At 38.8% G+C, this 22493-nt stretch overlaps 1 protein-coding gene across 3 annotated transcripts in view; it reads left to right on the forward strand.

Annotated features, from left to right (window-relative positions):
* The window catches only part of mpp2b (membrane protein, palmitoylated 2b (MAGUK p55 subfamily member 2)), a 111244-nt gene that overhangs the window by 65783 nt on the left and 22968 nt on the right, over window positions 1-22493 (forward strand). For 2 of the 3 annotated variants that reach the window (XM_038296781.1, XM_038296780.1), the window contains one exon: window positions 2028-2128. In XM_038296781.1, the coding sequence (XP_038152709.1) occupies window positions 2028-2128 (101 nt within the window). Of the gene's footprint in view, window positions 1-2027; window positions 2129-12936; window positions 12960-22493 lie in introns of those variants that run through there. The other variant, XM_038296782.1, reaches the window with a different exon arrangement.

The following is a 22493-nucleotide window of genomic DNA, read 5'->3' on the forward strand; positions in this document are numbered from 1 at the left end:
AGTCATTTTTATGTTATTTGTTTTCTTTCCAGAAATAGGGCAACAATTTAGAGCAAAGTACTCGGACCACTGACTGCTAATTAGTTCATAAGGACATTTTTGGATTCATTTGGAAAACAAAAACACACTTATTTTTTCTTAGCAATTTTGGTTTTGATACTGAAGTAGTAAAAGGATGAAGCCCACAGGGATTGTTTCAGCTGCTCTCTGTCGACAGCTACTGGGGAATATGGAGAGCAGGCCCAGTGACAGGAATAGACCAGAGTCAGCCATACAGAAATCTCCTATTTCTCCTGATACACTCTGATTAATTAAAAATGAGAACAGCGGTTTTGCAAACTGCAGATTTACTGTACAGCAGGATCCAATTGCTCAATGACTAATAGTGGTTGCTCTGGGGCAGTTATTGACAAAGTAAACATATATCCAATGCTAAAGTGCTGAGATGTATGAAACCTGTGAGTTGGTGCTTCATCTGGTTGAATTTTACCGTTGCTCTGGACTTTGTCTGAGTACTGATTTATTTCCTTTCTCTGAGAAAATTCTCCAAGATTTGCCAAATTTCTGGCTCTGCTGCAGGCATGCAGCACCAATAAAAGGGTTCTGCACAACCCTTCTGTGTCAACTAGGGGGGTGAGGTTGCTTGAGGACCCAATTGCGGGGATGAGTGAAGCAGAGATGAGTTATTGTTGGTTTAATGAAAAACTGAGGCAGACATCCAGAAATACAAAATACAAAGAACCAAAAAACCAGAAAAGATCAGGAAAAATTCAGTTGGGGAGCCAGAGAAGAGGAAGCAACTAACAACAACAAGGAACCAGGAAAGAGTGACTGAACACGAGGTGTATAAATGGGAGACTGAACAAAGACCAGGCTAATTAGCAGATTGGGAGCAGTGGTGGACAGAGGAGTCTAGAAGGGAGCTAGGGAAGAGAAAAACCCACCAAAGAGGGCAGCAGAGTGCAAACAATACCTAAGAACTAAAAAACAATAAAAGACAACTAGATAACACACAATGAAAATGAAACCAGAAAACTAGAAAACGCAGAAAGACATGAATCAAAGTATAACTGAAAACTAAAAAAGGAAAAATTAAACAGAACCAAAAAGTAGAGTCATGACATTCTGAAACTTGATGAGAGCGACGAGTTCATTGCTCAGTCTTTTCTGAGGGCAACCAGTCTCTGTGATAAGCACAGAAAATCAATGTTGTATTTTTCACTCATACAACAAAGAATTCAGTCTGTTATATTCATTATTTTAGATGAATAACTGCTATGAATACACTTTTTATTGTCAGTTCTGCTTTGATTAATTCCCCACCAGGCGATAGCAGGTTCCTTAATGAGTCATTTTCAAAGTATGGAGCGCTATTTAAAACTCTCTCCTACCCTTAATGAGTTGTTAACATCATCATGTGTGTGGTCATTGATTGGTTGTCCCTTTGAGTAAGTAAGTTCACTTTTTGAGGTAGATGTGAATGCATGCTTGCCTTTAAATCCCTCATCTCCCAGGCTGACTCATGAAGCAGGAAAATAGAGTCACAGTTAAACGGCTGACATATGAAGGAAATATTAAAATCTACAGTTTTCCAACAACCTGATCCCTGAAAAATGACAAATGTCAAAGTGTTTGTTGTATCAGCAACCTTTGCGTTGTTATTATAATTGTAGAGTGTGTGTGTGTGGGGGAATATAGGTAAGCTGGGAGTTTTGGGAGAAAGATACCGTCTGGTCTGACAGACTTGTGAGCCGAATGACTGACAGGAATAAAATTGCTTGGGAAAGGAAGTGAGGCAGCTCCCATCCTGCCTCCCCTGTCCTTCGTCTTCACCACATCCATCGTATCTACCATTCAGTCTGTAAATGTCCCACTACTGTAAATGCTCTCTCTCTCTTTCTCTTTACTTTTCCTATCTTCTTTCTGAGGCAAGCTTCTCCCTTCCTTTTTCACACCAAGCTGTCAGAGGGAAGAAAAGCTGGCAAATTAACTGTTTTTTTTTATCTCTTTTTTCCTGTGCTTTAAAGCCATGCATCAGGCTCTGGACACCCTAAGCGACAGCACCAGTTCGACGACGGCTAATGACCTGGATCTCATCTTCCTCAAAGGCATCATGGAGAGCCCAGTGGTGAGTAACACCTTGGACCTTCAGTGATGAAGACATATTGGTAAATATTCGATTTGGTTGTCTCCTTGTAGAAAAGATTAGGATTTTAAAACCACAAAGGACAAAGCCTTTTTGGTATTTTATGTATGGAATCATCACAAATCCTGAAATGGAAGAAAAATGGCCGCTTTAAAAAGTTGTTATCAATACATTTGTATCCAGCCTGCTAACTCAATACCTCATGCAAACACCATTTGCTGCAGGTAAAGCTGCAACCCTTTCAAAATTTGTTTTAACCTATCTTAAATGTGCATTGCACAAGTTTAAAAAGTAAATATATCATTTACTTTTCTTTGCAACTGTCCATTCCATCAGGGATTATGAGAAGATACACATCAACGCCATCACTACCAACTCCAGCACCAATGCTGTCTCTAGTTAGAATAAACGCTGTTAAAATGTCATAATTCTACAAAATAAACTGTTCAGCAGTTAAGCTTTTATTAAACAGGTTTTTCCTGTTTTTGATTAAAATCTTTAACACATCCCTTATAGCCTTTGATATTTCCCCCAAGGCCTTGAAAACAGCAATTATTAAACCATTGTTGAAAAAGAGAAACTTGGACAAATTAGTCCTACAGAGCTTCAGATCAATCTCAAACCTCCACTTCATCAGTGCTATTATTGTTTCTACAGTTAAATGGCCTCTAAACATTGAAAAGCTGCTTTGATGCCTTCAGTCAGGTTTCCATGTCATCCACAATACAGAGACTGCTGTGATGACATCCGTATAAACTCAGACTGTGGAAGAGCCACAGTGCTGATATATTTGGACCTCAGTGCAGCGTTTAACCCTGGTGATCACTTGAGTTTTTTAGAGCATCTAGAAAACTGGGTGGGCCTTTCTGGTAAACTGGACGTCTATGTCTGATTTATAGTCTATGTCCGATTTAAAGTTCCCCACTTTAAATCAGAGACCAGAAAAATTACATGTGGGGTTCTCCATTCTGTGGTCCTTCTTATATCTACATGCTCCCCTTACTTCAGATAATAGCAAAGAAGATATTTCACAATAACTATGCAGATGACATATAGGTTTAAATCACAATATTGTCAGGTGACTATAAACTCATCAGAGCATTGGCTAGATGCTTATAACAGATCAATATGTGGATGTGCCACGATTTTCTAAAACTGAGGTAATAATCTTCGGACCAAATGAGGAGAACTGATTATGGCCAAAATGTTGGTGTCATGATGGACTCAGAAAGAAACCTTCAGAGGCACATAAAGGCAGTTACTAAAGGGCGGATTATACTTCTGCAACCGCACACATCAAATGTTGGTTGCGTCTGATCTGATATGCTTCTGCAATGTCGGTCTGGAATTTCTAGGGACGCACAGCAGTTTCCTGCCAAATCGCATGGGGGAGCCTATTCGAGAACTTACAAGAACTTTGACGGATGGTCACGAGAACTTCTTTGGCGGCGCCGGCGGGAGTCAGTATCTTCCACCTTTGTAAACACTCCTTTGGATCCTGCTCAAGGATCTGGCTGATCGCCCTCCAGGAGTTGGCAGAGACCTTGGCATCTTTGTATAACTAGTCTGAGGCATCATACAAGTGGTCGAACCTCCTCGATCAACCTTTTGTCATGGTTATCGATTGTTGTTATTACTCCTCGGTTTTTAAAAATGGCGGGCCCGGCACTGAATCGAGAAGGACGACCGCACAGACAGCCGGAAAGGCATACCAAGGACCAATCACAACTGCTTTTTGTCTGCGCATTTCAGCTTGAGGTCTGCGTGTGTTTGCGACCGTCCGACATGTAGTCAGGATTTTTTTGAGGTGCGCAATTAAGGTTGCAGAACCTCTGCGCGGGGGGCGTGGTCACACACAGAGACAGATTTGAAGGTTGCAAGGCGATCCATCAGAAGCATAATTTGGGCTTAAGTCAGCCTTTTATCACCAGTAGAACATTTCCAGGATTAAAGGACTAATCTAATTCATGCATTTATATTTAGCAGAATCGATCACTGCAGCAGTGTCTTCATAGGTTTGTCCAAAAGGTTCTTCAAACAGTTTAAGTCTTCTCTGTCCACCCAGAACTAGAACCCAACATGGAGAAGCAGCATTTAGTTCCTATGATCCATTGATCTGGAAAAAAAACTCCCAGAAGACTGGAAAAGGGCTGAAAGCCTAAGTTCTTCTAAGTCAAAGTTAAAAACCATTTTTTTAGGAACTGCCTTTGAATGTTGAAGTTAAACTGTTAACTGCGGTTTTATTTGTTTAATGTTGTGGTCAAACTGTTTTATTTATTTACTACCTGCTTTTATCATGTTTTTAATCTTTATTTGCTTTTACTCTTTGTTTACACTGCTTGTCTAATTCATGTAAAACCCTTTAAATTGGCCTTGTACTGAAGTTTGCTGTATAAATAAGCTTGCCTTGCCTAGATCCAGGGTCACTGTTGCTCTACATGTCCAGGATTTAGGATTTTTTGCTTCAACCAAACTCAAAGGTGTTAACTTATCTACCATTAAAGGGAGTCTTAGACAGGGTTTAATCTCTCTGTTTTATGCTGCTCAAACGCCTGGAAGATATACTCATAAAAAATGTTTCACAGCCTTTGTTCTGTCGTCACTATAAAAAGCGGTGAGATAATGTGAATGAAGGATTTTAATATAATGTAACCTGGGGATTTATAATGGAAGGGAACTTGATGTTCTTTTTGAAAAATTCAGAGAAACGGCATAAAAACACGATTATCTCTCAGTTTATTGCTGAACACAGAGCCAGAAAAAAAACACCACCATAAAAGAATATATATTTTTAAGTGACTTCAGAAGCTCAAAAGACTTGTCACAAGTCAGGTCCCATGACAGAGCTGCAAGTTCTGCTCTGTGGCTTTTAAAACAAAATGCCTCCCAAGAACTGCATCACAATAGGATGGGAAATGGAAGATGTCGTATGGGAAAAGCAGAGATGGAAGAAAAGGAACAAACCTCTTCTAATAAATCCTATTGGTAAACAGGAACATGTTTCTAGACATGATTATCAGGCAACCCTGTACAAAGTTGCTTCATCCATTCAGGGACCAGGCACACAGGTTCCATACCTGAGCTGGGGTGCCAGACCTAACCTTAGGAAGGGCGAAACATACAAATTTTACATAATCACCAAAAGGGTGGGATCCTCTTAGTTCCAACCATGTAGTCCAGGATTTTATCGAAAGGGGAAAAGTGTCATGCAAATGCATTTTCAACTCAATTCCTAGTGCCTTGAGGCATTATAAAACTGCAACCATTTTTAAATGTGATTATGATGTGTGCATAGAAATGTCTAGGAACAATCTCCTGTAAAACAACGTTTTCATAGCTGTCATCTGTAATTTCATGTTTGCTGTTTGCCTATACAGCTTTTTGAATACTACAGTTGTGACCTCTTATGGCTTTCTTTTAACAACAGCATTTGACTTGCCACTTTTCTCTAAAGCTAGATTTGTGGAATGGAGAAGTTAAACACGATTCTAATTCATATAGTTGGCACTTTTCAGACAGGTTTGCTGTTCATAGGGACAGTTAAATGAGATCATTATACAGACACATTGGTTTAAAGTTTTCTATCTAAGGAAATCCCGCTGATTGCATCTTTGCACAAGCATGTGGCAACAATATTTCTTTGCCTGCATTTTGATTTTTGACTTCACAGCAATCCCTCACATCAAACATGCATCTAGCAACAGTGGATAGGAATAACTCCCCTTCAACACGAAGAAACTTTAAGCAGAACCAGGGTCAGTGTGAGCAGCCTTCTGCTGAGGCCGACTTGGCGATCAAGGAGACAAAAGCAGACATTTAAAAAATTAACATAAATGCATGATCCACGAATACTTTCTATGTCAGAAAGTTAATGATAAATAAGCTCCATATGTGGCTCTGTCTACGAGAGGAACGGTTAAACAGATGAGCCATAAGTCGGTTATCATGTGACAAGGGATGAAAGAGAGCACGTAGAGTTAGTTCCACTAAGATGTTTGCCCATGGCTAACAGGACTAAGAACTAATAACAGACCCAACTCTTGCAACTATAATAGGAGGCGTAGATGGCAGCATTTCTCTATGGGATGGTGTCAGAGCCAAACAATGGAGCAGATGAAGCTACAAAAAAAAAAGAGAAAAAGCAGAGAGAGCATAAAGTTTGGTGTTAGACTAGAATTGGAGAAAAGAGACAGAATGAAGCAAAAGTGAAAGTGAAAAGTGGTCCCTCCAGTAGCCTAAGCCTATAGCAGCATTTACTGGCCTGTCTGTTCTGGTTTAGTTTTGTTTGATGAATTTCTCCTTAGCTTTTGTTTATCAAAATAATACACTCTTCCACTTTGGTTTGTCACATAGAATCCTAGTATTTGATGTTTTTTGGTTGCTAAACATCTTGTAAGATTAAAGGTTTAAAGGGTGTTGTAAGTCTTTTTATTCTCAATTCTTGTTCGATTTTGCATCCTTTTTATGACTGCTTTTGTTTCAGTCATTGTGAGACGAAATCCTGTTAATATTTTCACTGACATTTTAGAGGCTTGCTTGGATTTTTATACCTAACGGGAAGCATTCCAAATCTGTCTTTAAATACAATAATGGAGTTACTGTTTTCAGCTCATCAATTTCTGTTTCACGTTTCTGTTCCACTGCTGGGCTCATTTGGGCATTGTTAGTTAAAACTCTTCTCTGCTCTTTTATTTTCACTTGCTGGATGAGAAAAACAAAATCATCACGGATTTGAAAATGAGGGAGGAAAACCAGCTTTTGTTTTCGTTCATTTTGTTTATATGGATGGATTTTATTAATTCCAACCTCCTATGATTTGAAGCATCTGCTGTTATTTACGTTAATCCTGTCCAGATTTATCTAAGTTTGTCCAGTTGCCGAAAATAAAAAAGAAACCCCACAATGCTGAATTAAAAGCTTACTTCAGAGCTGTTGCCACATGCTCATCGTCAGAGCTATCTTACACCAGTAAAATGTTGTCTAATCAATGATCCATTATGTCCTAAACTGACAGGAAAAAATTAAAAAAGGTTGTCTTTTAACTTAGTTATTTTGGGAATGACTGGGGATTTGTATGATTTTGAAAGAAGTCAAGGCATTTTTTAAGCTTTACTCTGCATTTGTTTCTTTTTACAACACATCTAAACAAGTTGAGAGATTAGACTTTTGAAGATCAAACTTTGCATAGATAAAGAAAACATGTTGCTCACCACTGTAGCGGCTCTGTTTATTTTCTGTCATCTCTTGCTTGTACACACTGAGTAGAGTTTTGGCAGACAGCATCAGTCTAACAGACATGATTGTAGATAATTGCTGAATTAAAAACCACTAAATTCAAACTTCTGGCATCAGTTCAAAACTAAGCTGTGCAGATTTCTCTTTGTGGAGTTTGCATGTTCTCTCCTTGCATCCGTGGGTTTTCTCCTGGTAGTTCAGCTTCTGCCCACAATTTCAAAACATGCAGGTTAATTAGTGAATCTGAACAAACTGTAGGAGTCTGTGTTGTTATTCCTGTCTGAAGTGGAAAATTGGTTGGCCAATCGCATCCTTCCTTTCATTTGTTTTTTTGTTTGTTCTGTTTTTATAGAAATCCACTAAACTAAACACCATCTCAGAATCTTTAATTCATTAGATTGAATACTTTAGTTTCTAAAATTAGTTATGGTATTTGACTGAAAGAATCAGATCTAATTGAAGCTATAAAGAGAAGGATAAATGAAGAGATAGAAGTCTAGTTATATAAAAAGTCTGCTTTTATCAGGTAACAAAGCAGGAGAGCTTTGTTCGTTTGCATTACAATTTATGTAGTGTTGTTGTTATCACAGACCCTATTTTCTTGTTTTAGTTCTCTTTCACAGTGGAACAAACCATTTAATCAAATAAAAAACAAAGTAATAATAATAATAAAAAAATCTGTTTTAAATGAATAAGTGTTCTGATATTCAGTTCTGTTAAATTTTGGTTGGTTATCAGTTTAGGGAATGCAAACTACGGTGTATTGTCTGATTCATAACTGTCAGGAAGTCAATTTTCTGACTTTATTTGCTGATTGGTTGTTTTTAATTAAGCTCCGCCCGTTTTGAAAGAGATGCAAACTTGAGACAAAGAAGGAACTCTTGGGTCTTTAACTTTTTCATGATGTCTACAGATTCAGTAAAGACTCTTTGCTACTAAAGAATTAGATTTTACGTTTAAAATGTGAGGAAAAGCAGCAAAACATCATAGTCATGTGGTCATGTTTTTCAGTAGATAAAAAAATAGGACTACAATTTGTACACGAAGCTAAAGTCTTTTTAGAAACAGATGAGCAACGATTGTTACTGCTGCTGCTAATGAAATATGTTGAGAATGGTTACAGTCTTATCTATTTCCTTCAAATGTGGTTATTTAAAGTTTAAAGGTCATAGCTACATTTTTTTAAATTGAAATGATTAATTTTATAAATTAAAATGTTATAATTCTTAAAAAAATGTTTTTAATTAAAAAATGTATTATTATATCACCTATATATATACATTCCAGATCCTAGTAGCTCCATCATGGAGCTAATAAAAGGCTTCTTCTCGACGCTACATTCAATCCAAAAGGATAGAAATAAAAAAATGAAGTAAAACACCAGCCAAGCGTTTGAAGATTGGTGTCGACTTAAGGAAAAAAGGAGACTTAAGGAGGTTGCTGTTTACTTTCTGGACAGGTAATGAAAAACGTTTTAGCACACTGTTGCCAATTTAACAACGTTCTTAACTATATAAAATTCAGTGAACTTTAAAAAAAATAAAATAAACTGGCGGCAAATCAGTCTTTTTTTCTTTGTTTTTGGAGACTTTTGCAACAATAGGAAAGCACCAATCATTCTGAGTTTATTGTCTGTAATGAGCAGCGAGTGCCGCTGTGATGACCCCCCCCCCCCCCCCCCCCCCCATCCAACCACAAAGCTCTGACAGCCGGTCAGTCTCATCAGAGAATGTGTCTGCGGTCAGAGAGAGAAAAGCGACTCTCTTCTGTTTTCCCCTTTTAAAATGAGTCACGTGCTCTTAGCTGCCATTGAATCCCTGGATAAAAAATAAAAAAGCAGCATGAAAATATAATATTTAATCTGATAAGCTGTTGCTCTCCCTGCTTCTAATTCATCCTAATTCAGCCTCAATAACTGTGTGCATTTGCTAACAGCCTTTAAGTTCAATTGGTTAACAAAACAAGATTGTTTTTGCTGTTTTTTTCATGTAAAATATTATTTAATACTTTAAGCTATTTTGGAGAGTTCAATTTCAGTTTTAAATATATTTTAAGTTATTTTAATAACTTTCAGACTTACTAATATTGATAATCCTCTCTCTTACTAAATATGCAAAGAACTTGCTGACTTCTAGTGACTTAGGACAACCAATTGTGACTTTCTCTGCTGAATGGAGGCCTAACAACTGGCTGGCTAACTGTACAGAATGAGAGCAGGATTGGAGGTTCAATTCTCGTCCTGCTGACCATTAACTGCAGGTCTTGCCCGACTGTATCTTTCTCAATCCCTTTCCAAAAAAATAAAGGCCACCAATGCTTAAAACACTTGTCATGATCTGGCTTGATAGCTCACCTTAATTGTTCATTTCACTCGCCTGCCTAACTGCCCAGTTTTCTAATTATTACTCATCTCATCCACCTGCATTTGTTGCTTTATATATATATATATATATATATATATATATATATATATATATATATATATATATATATATATATATATATATTAGGGGTGGAACGGTTCACAAAATCCACGGTTCGGTTCACGGTTTCGTGGTCACGGTTTTCGGTTCGGCTCGGTATATGGTTATTGTTACACCAAAAAATAAAAAATTTTATGAAATTAATGAAAAAATCCAAAAAAATTAATGAAATGTCATTATTTTTAATGATCTGCAGAAACCCTGGATCATTTCCGCATGTTTAGCTACTTTGAATTTAATCATCTGGCGCATGCCCTCTACGATCTCCAAGGGACTCAGAGCGGAGCGGACAGGAGCCACAGTGGAGGCTGTAGGCTTTGCTTTGTGCAGGCGGTCTGGAGCGCAGCGGGGCGGAGCGCTGATGGAGTATGTGGGATTTCGGGGTTAGCATGACATGTTGGTCGTGTTGCTGTTAGCATAAACAAAACGTGTTGCACAATGCTTGCACACTGTTGCACTTTTATCCACAACTTTCTTTCCGCCGTCATCGTAGGTCACTCTAAATGCAAAGCGGTCCCATACAGCAGACCTATAAAGTGCTGCTGGCGCGTCTTCCAACTCCTGTTCTTTCCCACTCGCCATACCCACACAATTCTCCACAACAACTGATTTTTCCCTGCTACACCCGGCTACGCTGCTTCGCTTCTTCTTCTTCTTGTTTACTACTGGTGGTTCAATCTGCAGGTTTACTAGTGGTTCCTAGAATTTCTAAAAGTAGAATGGGAGGCAGATCTTTTAGTTATCAGGCTCCTCTCCTGTGGAACCAACTACCAGTTTTAGTCCGTGAGGCAGACACCCTGTCTACTTTTAAGGCTAGGCTTAAAACTTTCATTTTTGATAAAGCTTATAGTTAGGGTGGCTCAGGTTATCCTGAGCTATCTCTATAGTTATGCTGCTATAGGCTTAGACTTTTGGAGGACATAGGGACCCCCATTTCATCATTCTGCTTCATTCTCTCTCTGTTCTCCTATTCTGCAGAATCTGTTAGTTCAATCTCTAACCTTCTGCTCTCTCTGCTTTTCCTCAGAGTAGCTTTGCCTCGTCTGTTCCTGTTTGGCTGTGACGTCATCCTGGAAAAAAACATCAGCTGTGCTGCTTCTATCAACACCCTTGTTAATAGATGTTGGAGATCGGCCTGTTTTCCAGTGTGGTCCTGTTTCTCTGACCGTGACTGAGTGGATGTGCTCTCTTCGTCCTCTGGCATGGGAGCTGCCTTGGAGCTCGTCTGCCTGGCTGTGTGTTTCCTGGACGGGGCCGCCTTTTACAGCTGCTTTTTGTATCTCTGCTTCTGTCTCCTTGAACCCCAGTCGGCCTCGGCAGATGGCCGCTCACACTGAGCCTGGTTCTGCTGGAGGTTTCTTCCTGTTAAAAGGGAGTTTTTCCTCTCCACTGTCGCTACAAGCATGCTTAGTGTGGGGGATTGTATTTGAGTCAATGAGTCAATGCAATCAACTGGTTTTCCTTAGATAGAAAACTTTGTATCAATTTGACTGTATGATCTGGTTGAACTGTAAAGTGCCTTGAGATGACATGTGTTGTGAATTTGGCGCTATATAAATAAACTGAATTGAATTGAATTGAATTGGTTGGCTTTGGTCGCAGTACCGCCACCTTCTGCTCTGGAGTGTAAACGCTTCGCCTATGAGAAAAAGGAGCAGCGCATGAACCGAATGAAACACACGTGAATCGAACCGAGACAGTCGAACCGAACGGGTCGGACGGTTTTCATAAACCGTTCCATCCCTAATATATATATATATAAACTATTTTCTCACTCAAGTGAGCGAGGCCAGATTATTATTTGTTTTCTGTGTGTCTGTTCCGTAATTTTAGTTTATTCTATGGTTCATGTCCTAAATCCGGAAAGCCAGTGGATTGAGAGGGTTTAATGTTTGTCTTATGTCTTCTGGTCGTGTCGCAGCTCTTCTCTGCTGAGCCCTCAGGGCTTTGGCTTGGCGTGCAGGGGGTGCGCAGGTTCTGGTCCTTCTTCGTGGAGCCCTGAGGGTTTTGGCTCAGAACACAGAGAAGGACGGTTTTAATTCCTGTAGGCCTGGCTCCAAGGAGGAGACCAGTTTAATGTCCTGCTCATCCTGATTCACCGTCTTTTCTCTAATTCCTCTCAACCACCGAGTCTGCCCGTCTGCATCTGAGGCTACCTGTTTGAATTTGTGCATTTTATTCTGGGCACGATTCTGACCTCTGTTGGACTCTGAACCTGCCTGAGCTCTCTGAGGATTCCTGGAAGCCTGGATCCTACTGTTCCTGCCTGATCTGTCTTCCCCTGACTTGGATCGGCTTCCTGCAAGCTCTCTAGAGCTGCAGCACCGGGAACACTCTGTGTGATGCACGCTGTGTCAGTTGGAAGCCCATCAGCCCTGCACACCTATCAGGGACTGGTGACTGTGCTGGACTATTATACCAGGTAAGTGACTCACATTGATAATCATCTCCTGTCAGATGATCGTGGTCACTTACCCGTGTTTCTCCCACAACCAGCATGTCTGTGATTAGGGGGTGCCTCGTCCTTCTCCGCGTGTCGCCATGAGCCACAGCCTCGTGCTCCTGTTTTGTTTTTCTTTGCTTTATGTTAATAAACATTTTGAACTTTCCTGCTGACTGTCTCACCTTGAATACTGGCTCCATCTGTCTCACATATGACACTTGTAGCTATCGCCTTTTTCAAAGACACAAGCAAAAATGTAGAATCACCGTTTAAATTCAGCCATGGTAGTATCAGCTTATTATTTATTAACATAAAACTGGTCTTAATAGCTTTGCATGTTAGCAGAAGCCTAACAATGCTGCTGTCTCAGGCTATAGCTTTTTCAAATAAAATAAGAGGAGCTCAGTGGAGGAAGACAGCCTTGTCAATCAGAGTTTCTTCCTTCTGTGCCTCGCTTTCTTCTCCTGTCGCTTGTCAAAGTCTTTTTCTACCATTTCTACCCAAAAGCACATTTGAGCTTGTCTAAAAAATGTGGAAGTTCCCCCAAAAGGAGAAGGAAGAAGCACTGAGGACTGCCAATGTGCAGGAGGAAGTTAATGTAAGCCAGAAGCCATTTTTCACATTCTTTTGCACCTCACAATGATCAGCAATGGTAAGCACATATTCTTATTTCACTGCAATGAATGGAGGATGATTTGCATAGTGGTTCTCATCTCTGATGTAAACTCTGAGGAATAATAATAATAATAATACATTTTATTTAACAGCGCCTTTCTTGACACTCAAGGTCACTTTACAAATAATACAAAAAATAAATAAAAAGAGATGAAAATACAAAATACAGATACAGGAACATAAAAAACAAAAAACAAAAAAACAATCATGGATAGGGAAAAGAGCAGTATATCACAAATAAGCGAGCTGGAACAGATGGGTTTTGAGTCTGGCTTTGAATAAGGGGAGAGAGTCAATACTGCGGAGGTCGGGAGGAAGTGAGTTCCAGAGCTGGGGAGCAGAGCGGCTGAAGGCATACATACATACCGTATTTTCACGACTATAAGGCGCACTTAAACGTCTTTTTTTTTCCTCAAAATGTGCAGTGCGCCCTATGGTGCGGTGCGCCTTATGTGTGTTGTAACTGCGACTTTTGAGACCACCTCATTGAGGAGATGATGAAAGAGTGGCTGAATGTAAGGAGACCAGGTGTTTTTTTTCCACCCCTCACCATCGCTGTTAATATGTAACTCCATGCGTGCCCATCTCACAGCTGATGTGAAAAACATGGGGAAACAAATTAACGCTGCTCGACATCGGTGTGAACCGGACCCAGCAGGTGCAGCAGAAGCAGCGAGTTTACATGCAAAGTCAATGGTTGACGCGCGTATAGGTGCAGCAAAAGGTCCCGCAGCGCATTTTGGTGCAGCGCGTCGGGAGCGTTTAAGCATCTGACGCACCGCGCTTCTGCTGCTCGAGATGGAAAAATTGAAGTTTTGCTGCTGGACGCGCCGCATCAACCAATCAGAGAAGCTGATCTGGGAGCTGCCAGCGAGACAGACAGCGCTCTGATGACATATGATATTAACGCAAATGGAAAAGGCTGGATGGATGCGTGGCTGAGGCAGGTGTATGTGAGAAGACTAGGTGGTTTTTTCCACGCATCATCATCGCTGCGTGCCCATCTCACAGCCGATGTGAAAAAAAGGTGAATCAAATGAACGCTGTGCTCGCCGTTATCCCGGGAGGTCTGACAAAGGAACTTCAACCGCTCGACATCGGTGTGAAGCGGCCGTTCAAAGTAAGGCTGCGAGCGGCGTGGGAGCGATGGATGACCGACGGAGACCAAAGTTTCAGGATAAGAAGGCAGCGCCGGGCAGATTACGCCACAGTTTGCGGATGGATTGTAGATGCTTGGACTAAAGTGTCTGCTGGCTCTGTTGTTCAAGCTTTCGCAAAAGCCGGCATTATTTCTGAGGAGCTGCGCTGCACGGAAAGTGACTGACAGCGAAGAAGGGGAAACTGGCATGTCTGATTTAGCGCAGCTGTTTAATTCAGAAACAGAGGATGATGACTTTGATGGGTTTGATTAATACTTTGTAATAAATACATGAATAAAGCACAATCATACTCAGTTTTGCTCCCGCTGTATTTTTCTCCCTGAAAGCTTAATTCAACAGCATCCCCGGTCTCCTCCTCTTCATCGCGGTGGCTAGCAGGTGTTTTTTCATCTAAATAATCTAAATCTTGCAGCTATATTTGCTGTGATCAGTGGGAATAAAGTAGTTTTAATATGTTTTTAAGTGAGAAAGTCCACCTGAAAACTTAATTGCAGTCAGTTCATCCAGATTATCTATTTCTGTCGGAGGCGCTCAGACCCCCACATACCAGCGGTGCACCGACAGTAAATCCCTTCAACAGCAGCCTCTAGGCTGGGCAGCCTGGGGTTCACCGCGGCTGCTGGCAGGTGTTTTTCATCTAAATAATTTTAGCTGCAGGCACCAGGATACCGGCAATAAAAGCGGACATATTCCGTCAGCAGGTTTCAGGATTTTAAGTTAATTTAGGAGTGATCACAGCGCTGTGTCATCTGCGATGTCTCTGTCTCACGGCCAGCTGCCAGGTTTGATTAATACTTTGTAATAAATACATGAATAAAGCACAGTCATACTCAGTTTTGCCCCCGCTGTATTTTTAAATACGCAGTAGAGGTATTTAAAGGTAGTAGAGGACTTGTACCTGTATATAAAAAACGCGCCCTATAGTCCGGTGCGCCTTATGTGTGTGTTAAATACAGAAATGGGACACATAACTGAGAGTGCGCCTTTTAGTCCGGTGCGCCTTATGGTCGTGAAAATACGGTACATGGAGCCAAGGGTAAAATTCTTAGCAACATCAACTCGCTGCCCAAAAGTAGCTGTGTTGAGTTTCCTCACAAAGACTCTCCTGAGGGAATTTCTAGGCAATGCTGCATCAAGCACCCCTCAGATTTTCCCCGAAAGCAAAGCCTCTTCTTCTTCTCTTGCATTGTCTATTTTCCATCCCTCCACCTGCTGCGGTTCTTCTCTTTCACTGTTTTGATTGTTCCCCCTGCAGGAAACCGTTCACGTCAGATCGTGTACTGTTGTTTAAAAGCACAGCACTGGTGTTTGTTCACATGTTTGGCAGAGTGCTCGATGTGTTGATGAGTCGTCTCATAAAATATTCATCTGCTGATGCAGCCTTACTGAATGTTCTGCCTTGACCCTGTCCTGAATCCACAAACATTTCTCAAGCCGTCAGTTAATGCAATGAGAGGCCAACAAGGAGCTAACACAAGGACCTTATTGTAATCACACACTGCAATCAACTCAACCAACTTAGCTTTCACGAGTTAGAATAATGCATGGATTTCTGTGTTTCTGTTTTGTGTCTGCTTCTTTATTTATTTATTTTTATTTAAACAAACAATATACAGTATAGGTTTGGGTTGCATTATTTATTTTCTTCCAAATAACTTTACCGACATTTTATTCAGGCAACAGAATGGACACAGAAATTAAAAGAAAATAGTTATATTGATGTAAAAATATTTTAAGATCTTCACAGTTCATGTGTTAATCAGCTTTATCATACAAATTAAAATCAGTCTAAAGAGTCAACTTTTTCCTTTTTAGGGAGTTTAATCTGGTTTTCCATTTATTTTGAATCAAACCGCATCAAGTAACAGCTGATAAAATGAAATGAAAGAAACAACTAAAGAGATTAAAAGCAAAAAAGTATTTTAAAGCTCTTGGTATAATCTATGGAGTGAATTTCTTCCATTTTTTATTTTTTTTTGCAGGCAAAGAAAAATTTTTAAATTTTTATTTTTATTTAACCTTTATTTTACCAGGAAGTCCCTTGAGATAAAATCTCTTTTTCGAGGGAGACCTGGCCAAGAGGCAGCAGTACAGTAAGACATAAAAACACATAAAGAAACCCCATAATAAAATCAATCATAAACTTTATAAATTGAAATCGGGGGAAAAAAAGTAGAATCCAGAAACTAAAGTTTTAATCCAAAAAGTTTTAGAGGATTACTTAGTTGTTTTCTCAGTTTTCTGAATTATTTGTTTTATTTATCACATTAAATTAAAAAAAAATTTATTTACATTTTTTTTTTATTTCACAAATTCTATATTTTCACTTTATTTTTTTCCTAATTATATTTTTCAAAAACATTTCTTCACAGATTTGATATGTTTTAAATATCTTTTTTTGTTTCTGCAATATTGTCTTTCAGAGATCACATTCTCTTCACTTCAAGCCGCATACAAATACTCCCTTCTGAAGCGCACATTGACCAATTTAATGTTGTTGCTAACGTCCATGCAGACCAATAGAAATTCATCTTCACTCCTCACTCCAGAGCAAAGCCCGACCCCAGAGGTCAAGAGAAAAAGAACTTAAATTTCTGTGCAACAATAATGGAAATAAATTCCATGCTAGTGTGGAAACTTCTGAATGAAGAATGAATAATTACCTTAGAATGAACAGTGGAAATGACCTTAATTGAACAGAAATTTAAGAATTACCAAAAGCTAAGTTGTTTTAATGAAGCTAAATATGATAAAAATTTCCTAACCTAATTCTTCATTCTAAATCCTAACTGGGATCTTATGGGGATAAAATGGAAAAGGAGATGTGGTTAAACTTTAGTACAACCTTTATGATCGACCAACTTTGCCAGATAGAAGCATGAATCATTTTAAGCCTCGCTTTAGGTCAAATTTCTTGCTGTTTCCAAGGAATTTGGCTGTGACGTCATCCTGGAAAAAAACATCAGCTGTGCTGCTTCTATCAACACCCTTGTTAATAGATGTTGGAGATCGGCCTGTTTTCCAGTGTGGTCCTGTTTCTCTGACCGTGACTGAGTGGATGTGCTCTCTTCGTCCTCTGGCATGGGAGCTGCCTTGGAGCTCGTCTGCCTGGCTGTGTGTTTCCTGGACGGGGCCGCCTTTTACAGCTGCTTTTTGTATATCTGCTTCTGTCTCCTTGAACCCCAGTCGGCCTCGGCAGATGGCCGCTCACACTGAGCCTGGTTCTGCTGGAGGTTTCTTCCTGTTAAAAGGGAGTTTTTCCTCTCCACTGTCGCTACAAGCATGCTTAGTGTGGGGGATTGTATTTGAGTCAATGAGTCAATGCAATCAACTGGTTTTCCTTAGATAGAAAACTTTGTATCAATTTGACTGTATGATCTGGTTGAACTGTAAAGTGCCTTGAGATGACATGTGTTGTGAATTTGGCGCTATATAAATAAACTGAATTGAATTGAATTGAATTGAATAAGGCACAGTCTGTGTGGATGGGTTGTTGTGACACCTGTCTCTAAAAATGAACTAAAGTCTCGGCACAAACTGATTAAACTAAAGTTGCTGGTTTAATCAGAGAAGGTGGCGTTCCTTCTAGCAAAGCTGTTGGATGTCTACATACTTAAGATCAGTAAAGACCTATATGTGAGGCTGGGTGTTACACCACCTGGCATAGGCTCCACAAATACATAAAACATATAACCAATTTATTACTTTAGCCGTCCTGTAATCTCACACCTGTAATCACTTACTGGAACAAACCAGTATTTATAATCAGGAAGCCTTAAAGGTGTTACTGATGCTTGTACAAACGCAGATCTGAATGTTTGGGAACATGCATCTTTGGACGTGTAATTCTGCATGTAGACATGCGGAAAAGTCTGCATACTTGTGGCTCGGCTGTGTTTACTGTTTCCTGGCTCTCTGCAGGGCTTCTACCCCTGCTCCTCAGCAAATAAACATGGTCTCTACCAGAGCGAAGAGTTAGTCCCACCGGACTAATTCTCTGTAGAGCTGCCTGACAATTAGGATACTCAAACATATGCTGCACACGCAGCTGCCAATTGGGAATGTGCCCGAATGTCACACTGCATTGCATTCTGGGCACTTAGCTTCCTGCCACATACTCTGAAATACCAGTTGTAGGTTGAGAAGAGAGATGGAAGAAGGGATTTAGAAAGAGAAAGAATGGTGATAGGAAATGTGATGATGCTGTTTCTATTGAAACAGCTTAGCAAATCGAGATGAGGCCTTTCAACATGTTGATACAGACAGGATTCTAGACAAATTACCGTTTGTATGTCTGTGTTGTGATGGAGTAGTAGGGTGCAGGATCTACCTGATTCCCTCCCTTATGACCACTACAGTTAGACAACAGCGTCTCCTGTTACCTTAAACAGAAATAAACAGGTTTAAACAATTGATTGATTGTGTTTTTTTACTCTTATTTTGCCTACTGAGGTTCATAATCGTAGGCAGTTTTTAAACATATGCATATGGTAATGTAACGTTAGGCTTCACAGAGGGGGCTGTAAACCATTTTAACAAGCTTGTTTAGGTCCCACTATGGGCAGCTTTCCATTTGTCTGTGTTTTGCTCCCAGCTTCCCCACATAGGGTCACTTTTTAAAGTTAAAAATTGAGCCGGTGTTCTGTTAGATGAGCATACCCGGTCAGACCAGCATACCCATAGTCAAAACCCCTTCATCCCTTTAGTTCACCCCTTTAGTCTTGTATGAAAAATAGACTTTGAACTACCTGAACAGGCGTGTATCCCTTTAGTCATGTACAAAAAAACTATTTAATTACTCACTTTTTGGTGTTTTTTTAAGCATATGGCGATCTCACCTTCAATTGTTTTCTTTGTTGTACATGACTAAAGGGATACATGCCCGTTGAGGTACTTTAAAGTCTATTTTTCCTACAAAACTAAAGGGATAAATGCAAATCTGAGGTTTTGTGCATGCATATTGACTATGGGTATACTGGTACAAACTTAGAGGAAACTGGAGTGCCATTATTATTGTCATATATCGCAATGCGGATATCATTTGTAATAAATTATCAATTTGAAAATTTTAATTCAACTAACAGGCTAAATACCATCCTTAGATAGAAAACTTTGAACGGATCTGACTGTATGATCTGGCTGAATTGTCTCTGTAAAGTGCCTTGAGATGACATTTGTTGTGAATTGGGACTATATAAATAAATGGGATAAAAGAAATGATAATAAAATAAGGCAATTTTAAAATGTCTATATTGGTCCACACTAGGGAAAGTCAAAACAACACTTTTCAAAGTGTTAAGAATAACTACACTGCGACAGGAGACTCTAAATTAACCCCTTGAACCCTACGGACCCACCGGCGGGTCCAGCTGCCACGTGACCTCGTAATTTTACCAAACCCCCAGTATTGATGTAAAAAACATATTTGGCACAGTTTGGTGACATTTATGGATAAATGTGCCAAAATGGCCTCTCCGCCTAAGAAATTTCTCACTAATACCATTCTAAAATAAATATGATTCATCTGATTGAGCCCAAATTTGGTATATTTTTACACAACATTTAGATTTGAAAGTCTGTACTACTTTTTTGTGCTATAAATAATATTTTGGTAGTGTTTTGCAATGTTTATTTAAAAGAAAATTTTGGCGAGGTTCAAAAAATGCAAAATATTTTGTATTTTGTCCCTAATATTTCAGGCAGGGTCAAAGCTACAATGGTGCTGACACCAGAAAACCATTATATGACAAGTTACCTTTACAGACGTACCAAAAGTTTCTTCTTAAATCTAATAGCTGTGAGGCTATAAGTTATTTACTTTTGTGTGTTTTTGTAAGGCAGAAATTTATTTATACCCCCTTAGGGTGTAAGAGGTTAGGAATGTTTCAATAAATCTTTTTTATTTCCAGTGAGATATTGATGTTGCAGCTCTGAGTAATGATTGATACCGATATTGACCCCATACTATATCAGCACAACTCATACATACTTTTATTTCTCATTTTTGTTTTAGCAATAAAGCTCAGGGCTACAGAGTTGCTTTTCAAGAAGACCATTATGGTTGTTGCTATAAGGTTCTGCTTTGTACTTATATGTGAAACTGTATTGAAAATGATTTAGAGGTCACGGATTAGGGGACCAGGGTCCGGATCCAGACCTACCTGCTGGCTAATCCAGACCCAACTTCATTTGAAACATTTATAAATTACTGCATGTTGTATGATGAAAGTGTCTAATTTCACTTGCGCCGCTTCTCCTGTTAATACGGTAAAGCCCTCCAGAGCGTCCGGCTCCAGGCTACACGTGAGCCAATGAGCTGCAGTCAGTCTGGGTTGTTGCTGCTGCTCCTTTTAGACACAGCAGGCAAACCTGTAGTAAGCCGAGCGATGGGAAAGAAGGAGAAGATGATGAGAAAAAGTTAAAGAAAGTGTGGACTGCTGGAAGAACTGCGGTGAACTGGTGAAAGAAAAGTGAAATGGTGCTCAAAGATGACCCTGCTCGGGTTTAAAGCCTTGCAGGGCAGCCTAAAGCCCACTGCTCTCAATAACCAATAAAAAAGAGAAAAAAACAAAAACAAACAAAAGGACAGTTCAGGTGTTTTATATATGACAGGGTATTAGGGCCATTATATAGAATTTTTTTCTTCTATTTTGAGAATAAAGTCATAAAATTATAAGAATAAAGTCGCAACGAGAATAGTCATAAAATTGTGAGAATAAAGTTGTAATATTACGAGAAAAAATTCACAACAAGTCATTAAATTCCGAGAATAAAGGCCTAAAATTTCGAGAAATAAGTTTTATGACAACTCCTACAAGAAGCCCTTTCCTCCCTAAAATGAGGAATGTGGAGCATCATGTGAAGTTATACTTTCGCTCTTGTTTGACAAATAAGGAAATCTTTTAGCACCGGCATCAAACTGGGCAGGATGTCAAAATGAACTCAGGTTGCTGATTGGTGGAGCTGGTCGGCCGTTATCTGCTGGTCGGAGCTCCAAGCTTTCCTTCTGAAACCGGCTGTTGTATGAAAACTTCATTCTCATGATATATTACAACTTTATTCTCATGATATATTACAACTTTATTCTCATGATATATTACAACTTTATTCTCATGATATATTACAACTTTTTTCTCATGATATATTACAACTTTATTCTCATGATATATTACAACTTTATTCTCATGATATATTACAACTTTATTCTCATGATATATTACAACTTTTTTCTCATGATATATTACAACTTCATTCTCATGATATATTACAACTTTATTCTCATGATATATTACAACTTTATTCTCATGATATATTACAACTTTATTCTCGTAATATTACTTTATTCTTGTAATGTTAGGACTTTATTCTTGTAATATTACAACTTTATTCTCATGATATATTACAACTTTATTCTCATGATATATTACAACTTCATTCTCATGATATATTACAACTTTATTCTCATGATATATTACAACTTTATTCTCATGATATATTACAACTTTATTCTCATGATATATTACAACTTTTTTCTCATGATATATTACAACTTCATTCTCATGATATATTACAACTTTATTCTCATGATATATTACAACTTTATTCTCATGATATATTACAACTTTATTCTCGTAATATTACTTTATTCTTGTAATGTTAGGACTTTATTCTTGTAATATTACAACTTTATTCTTGTAACGTTACGACTTTATTCTCATAATTTTACGAAATTTATTCTCATAGTTTTACGAATTTATCCTCGAAAAAAAAAAAAAATCTCTAGCCTGGACTTTAGACTTTATAAAATATGTGAATCAGGAAATTTTCTATATACCAAACTGAACAATTGCTCTTCTCTAATAAAAAAAAGAATGGAAAAATGTTCAATTTTTTTCTATTTTTTTTTATTTATAAAGTAAATGTATAACATGGATGCATAAACACCTCATTTTATTTCAGTGTTAAATGCTGTTTAAAGTAATGGATAATAATTAAAAATGTCCCCGGACCTTTACTGGTTGTTGATTTTTTTATTCGGACCCCGATTATTCTTAATTGGTTACCTCTGATTTAGAGAATTAAATCATATACAACAGACATGGAGACGGAAAGGGAGATGAGAAAGAGAGAGACACAAAACAAGGGAGGATCAGATAGAAAATAGAGAAAATAAAAACTATAAAAAATTAAACAGCAAAACTAAACAATGTAAAAGATATACAGTAGTCTCTCACATGAGTTTATAAACCCTTTAAACCTTTCTGCTTTTTATAAAATTACATCGCCACACTTCTATGTATCCCTTTGCAATGTCACGACAGAACAAACCAGGACAGAAATCTTTGCTGGTT

Source organism: Cyprinodon tularosa, unplaced genomic scaffold (genome assembly GCF_016077235.1).
Source record: "Cyprinodon tularosa strain WSP-4 unplaced genomic scaffold, ASM1607723v1 ctg377, whole genome shotgun sequence".
NCBI classification, from domain to species: Eukaryota; Metazoa; Chordata; class Actinopteri; order Cyprinodontiformes; family Cyprinodontidae; genus Cyprinodon; species Cyprinodon tularosa.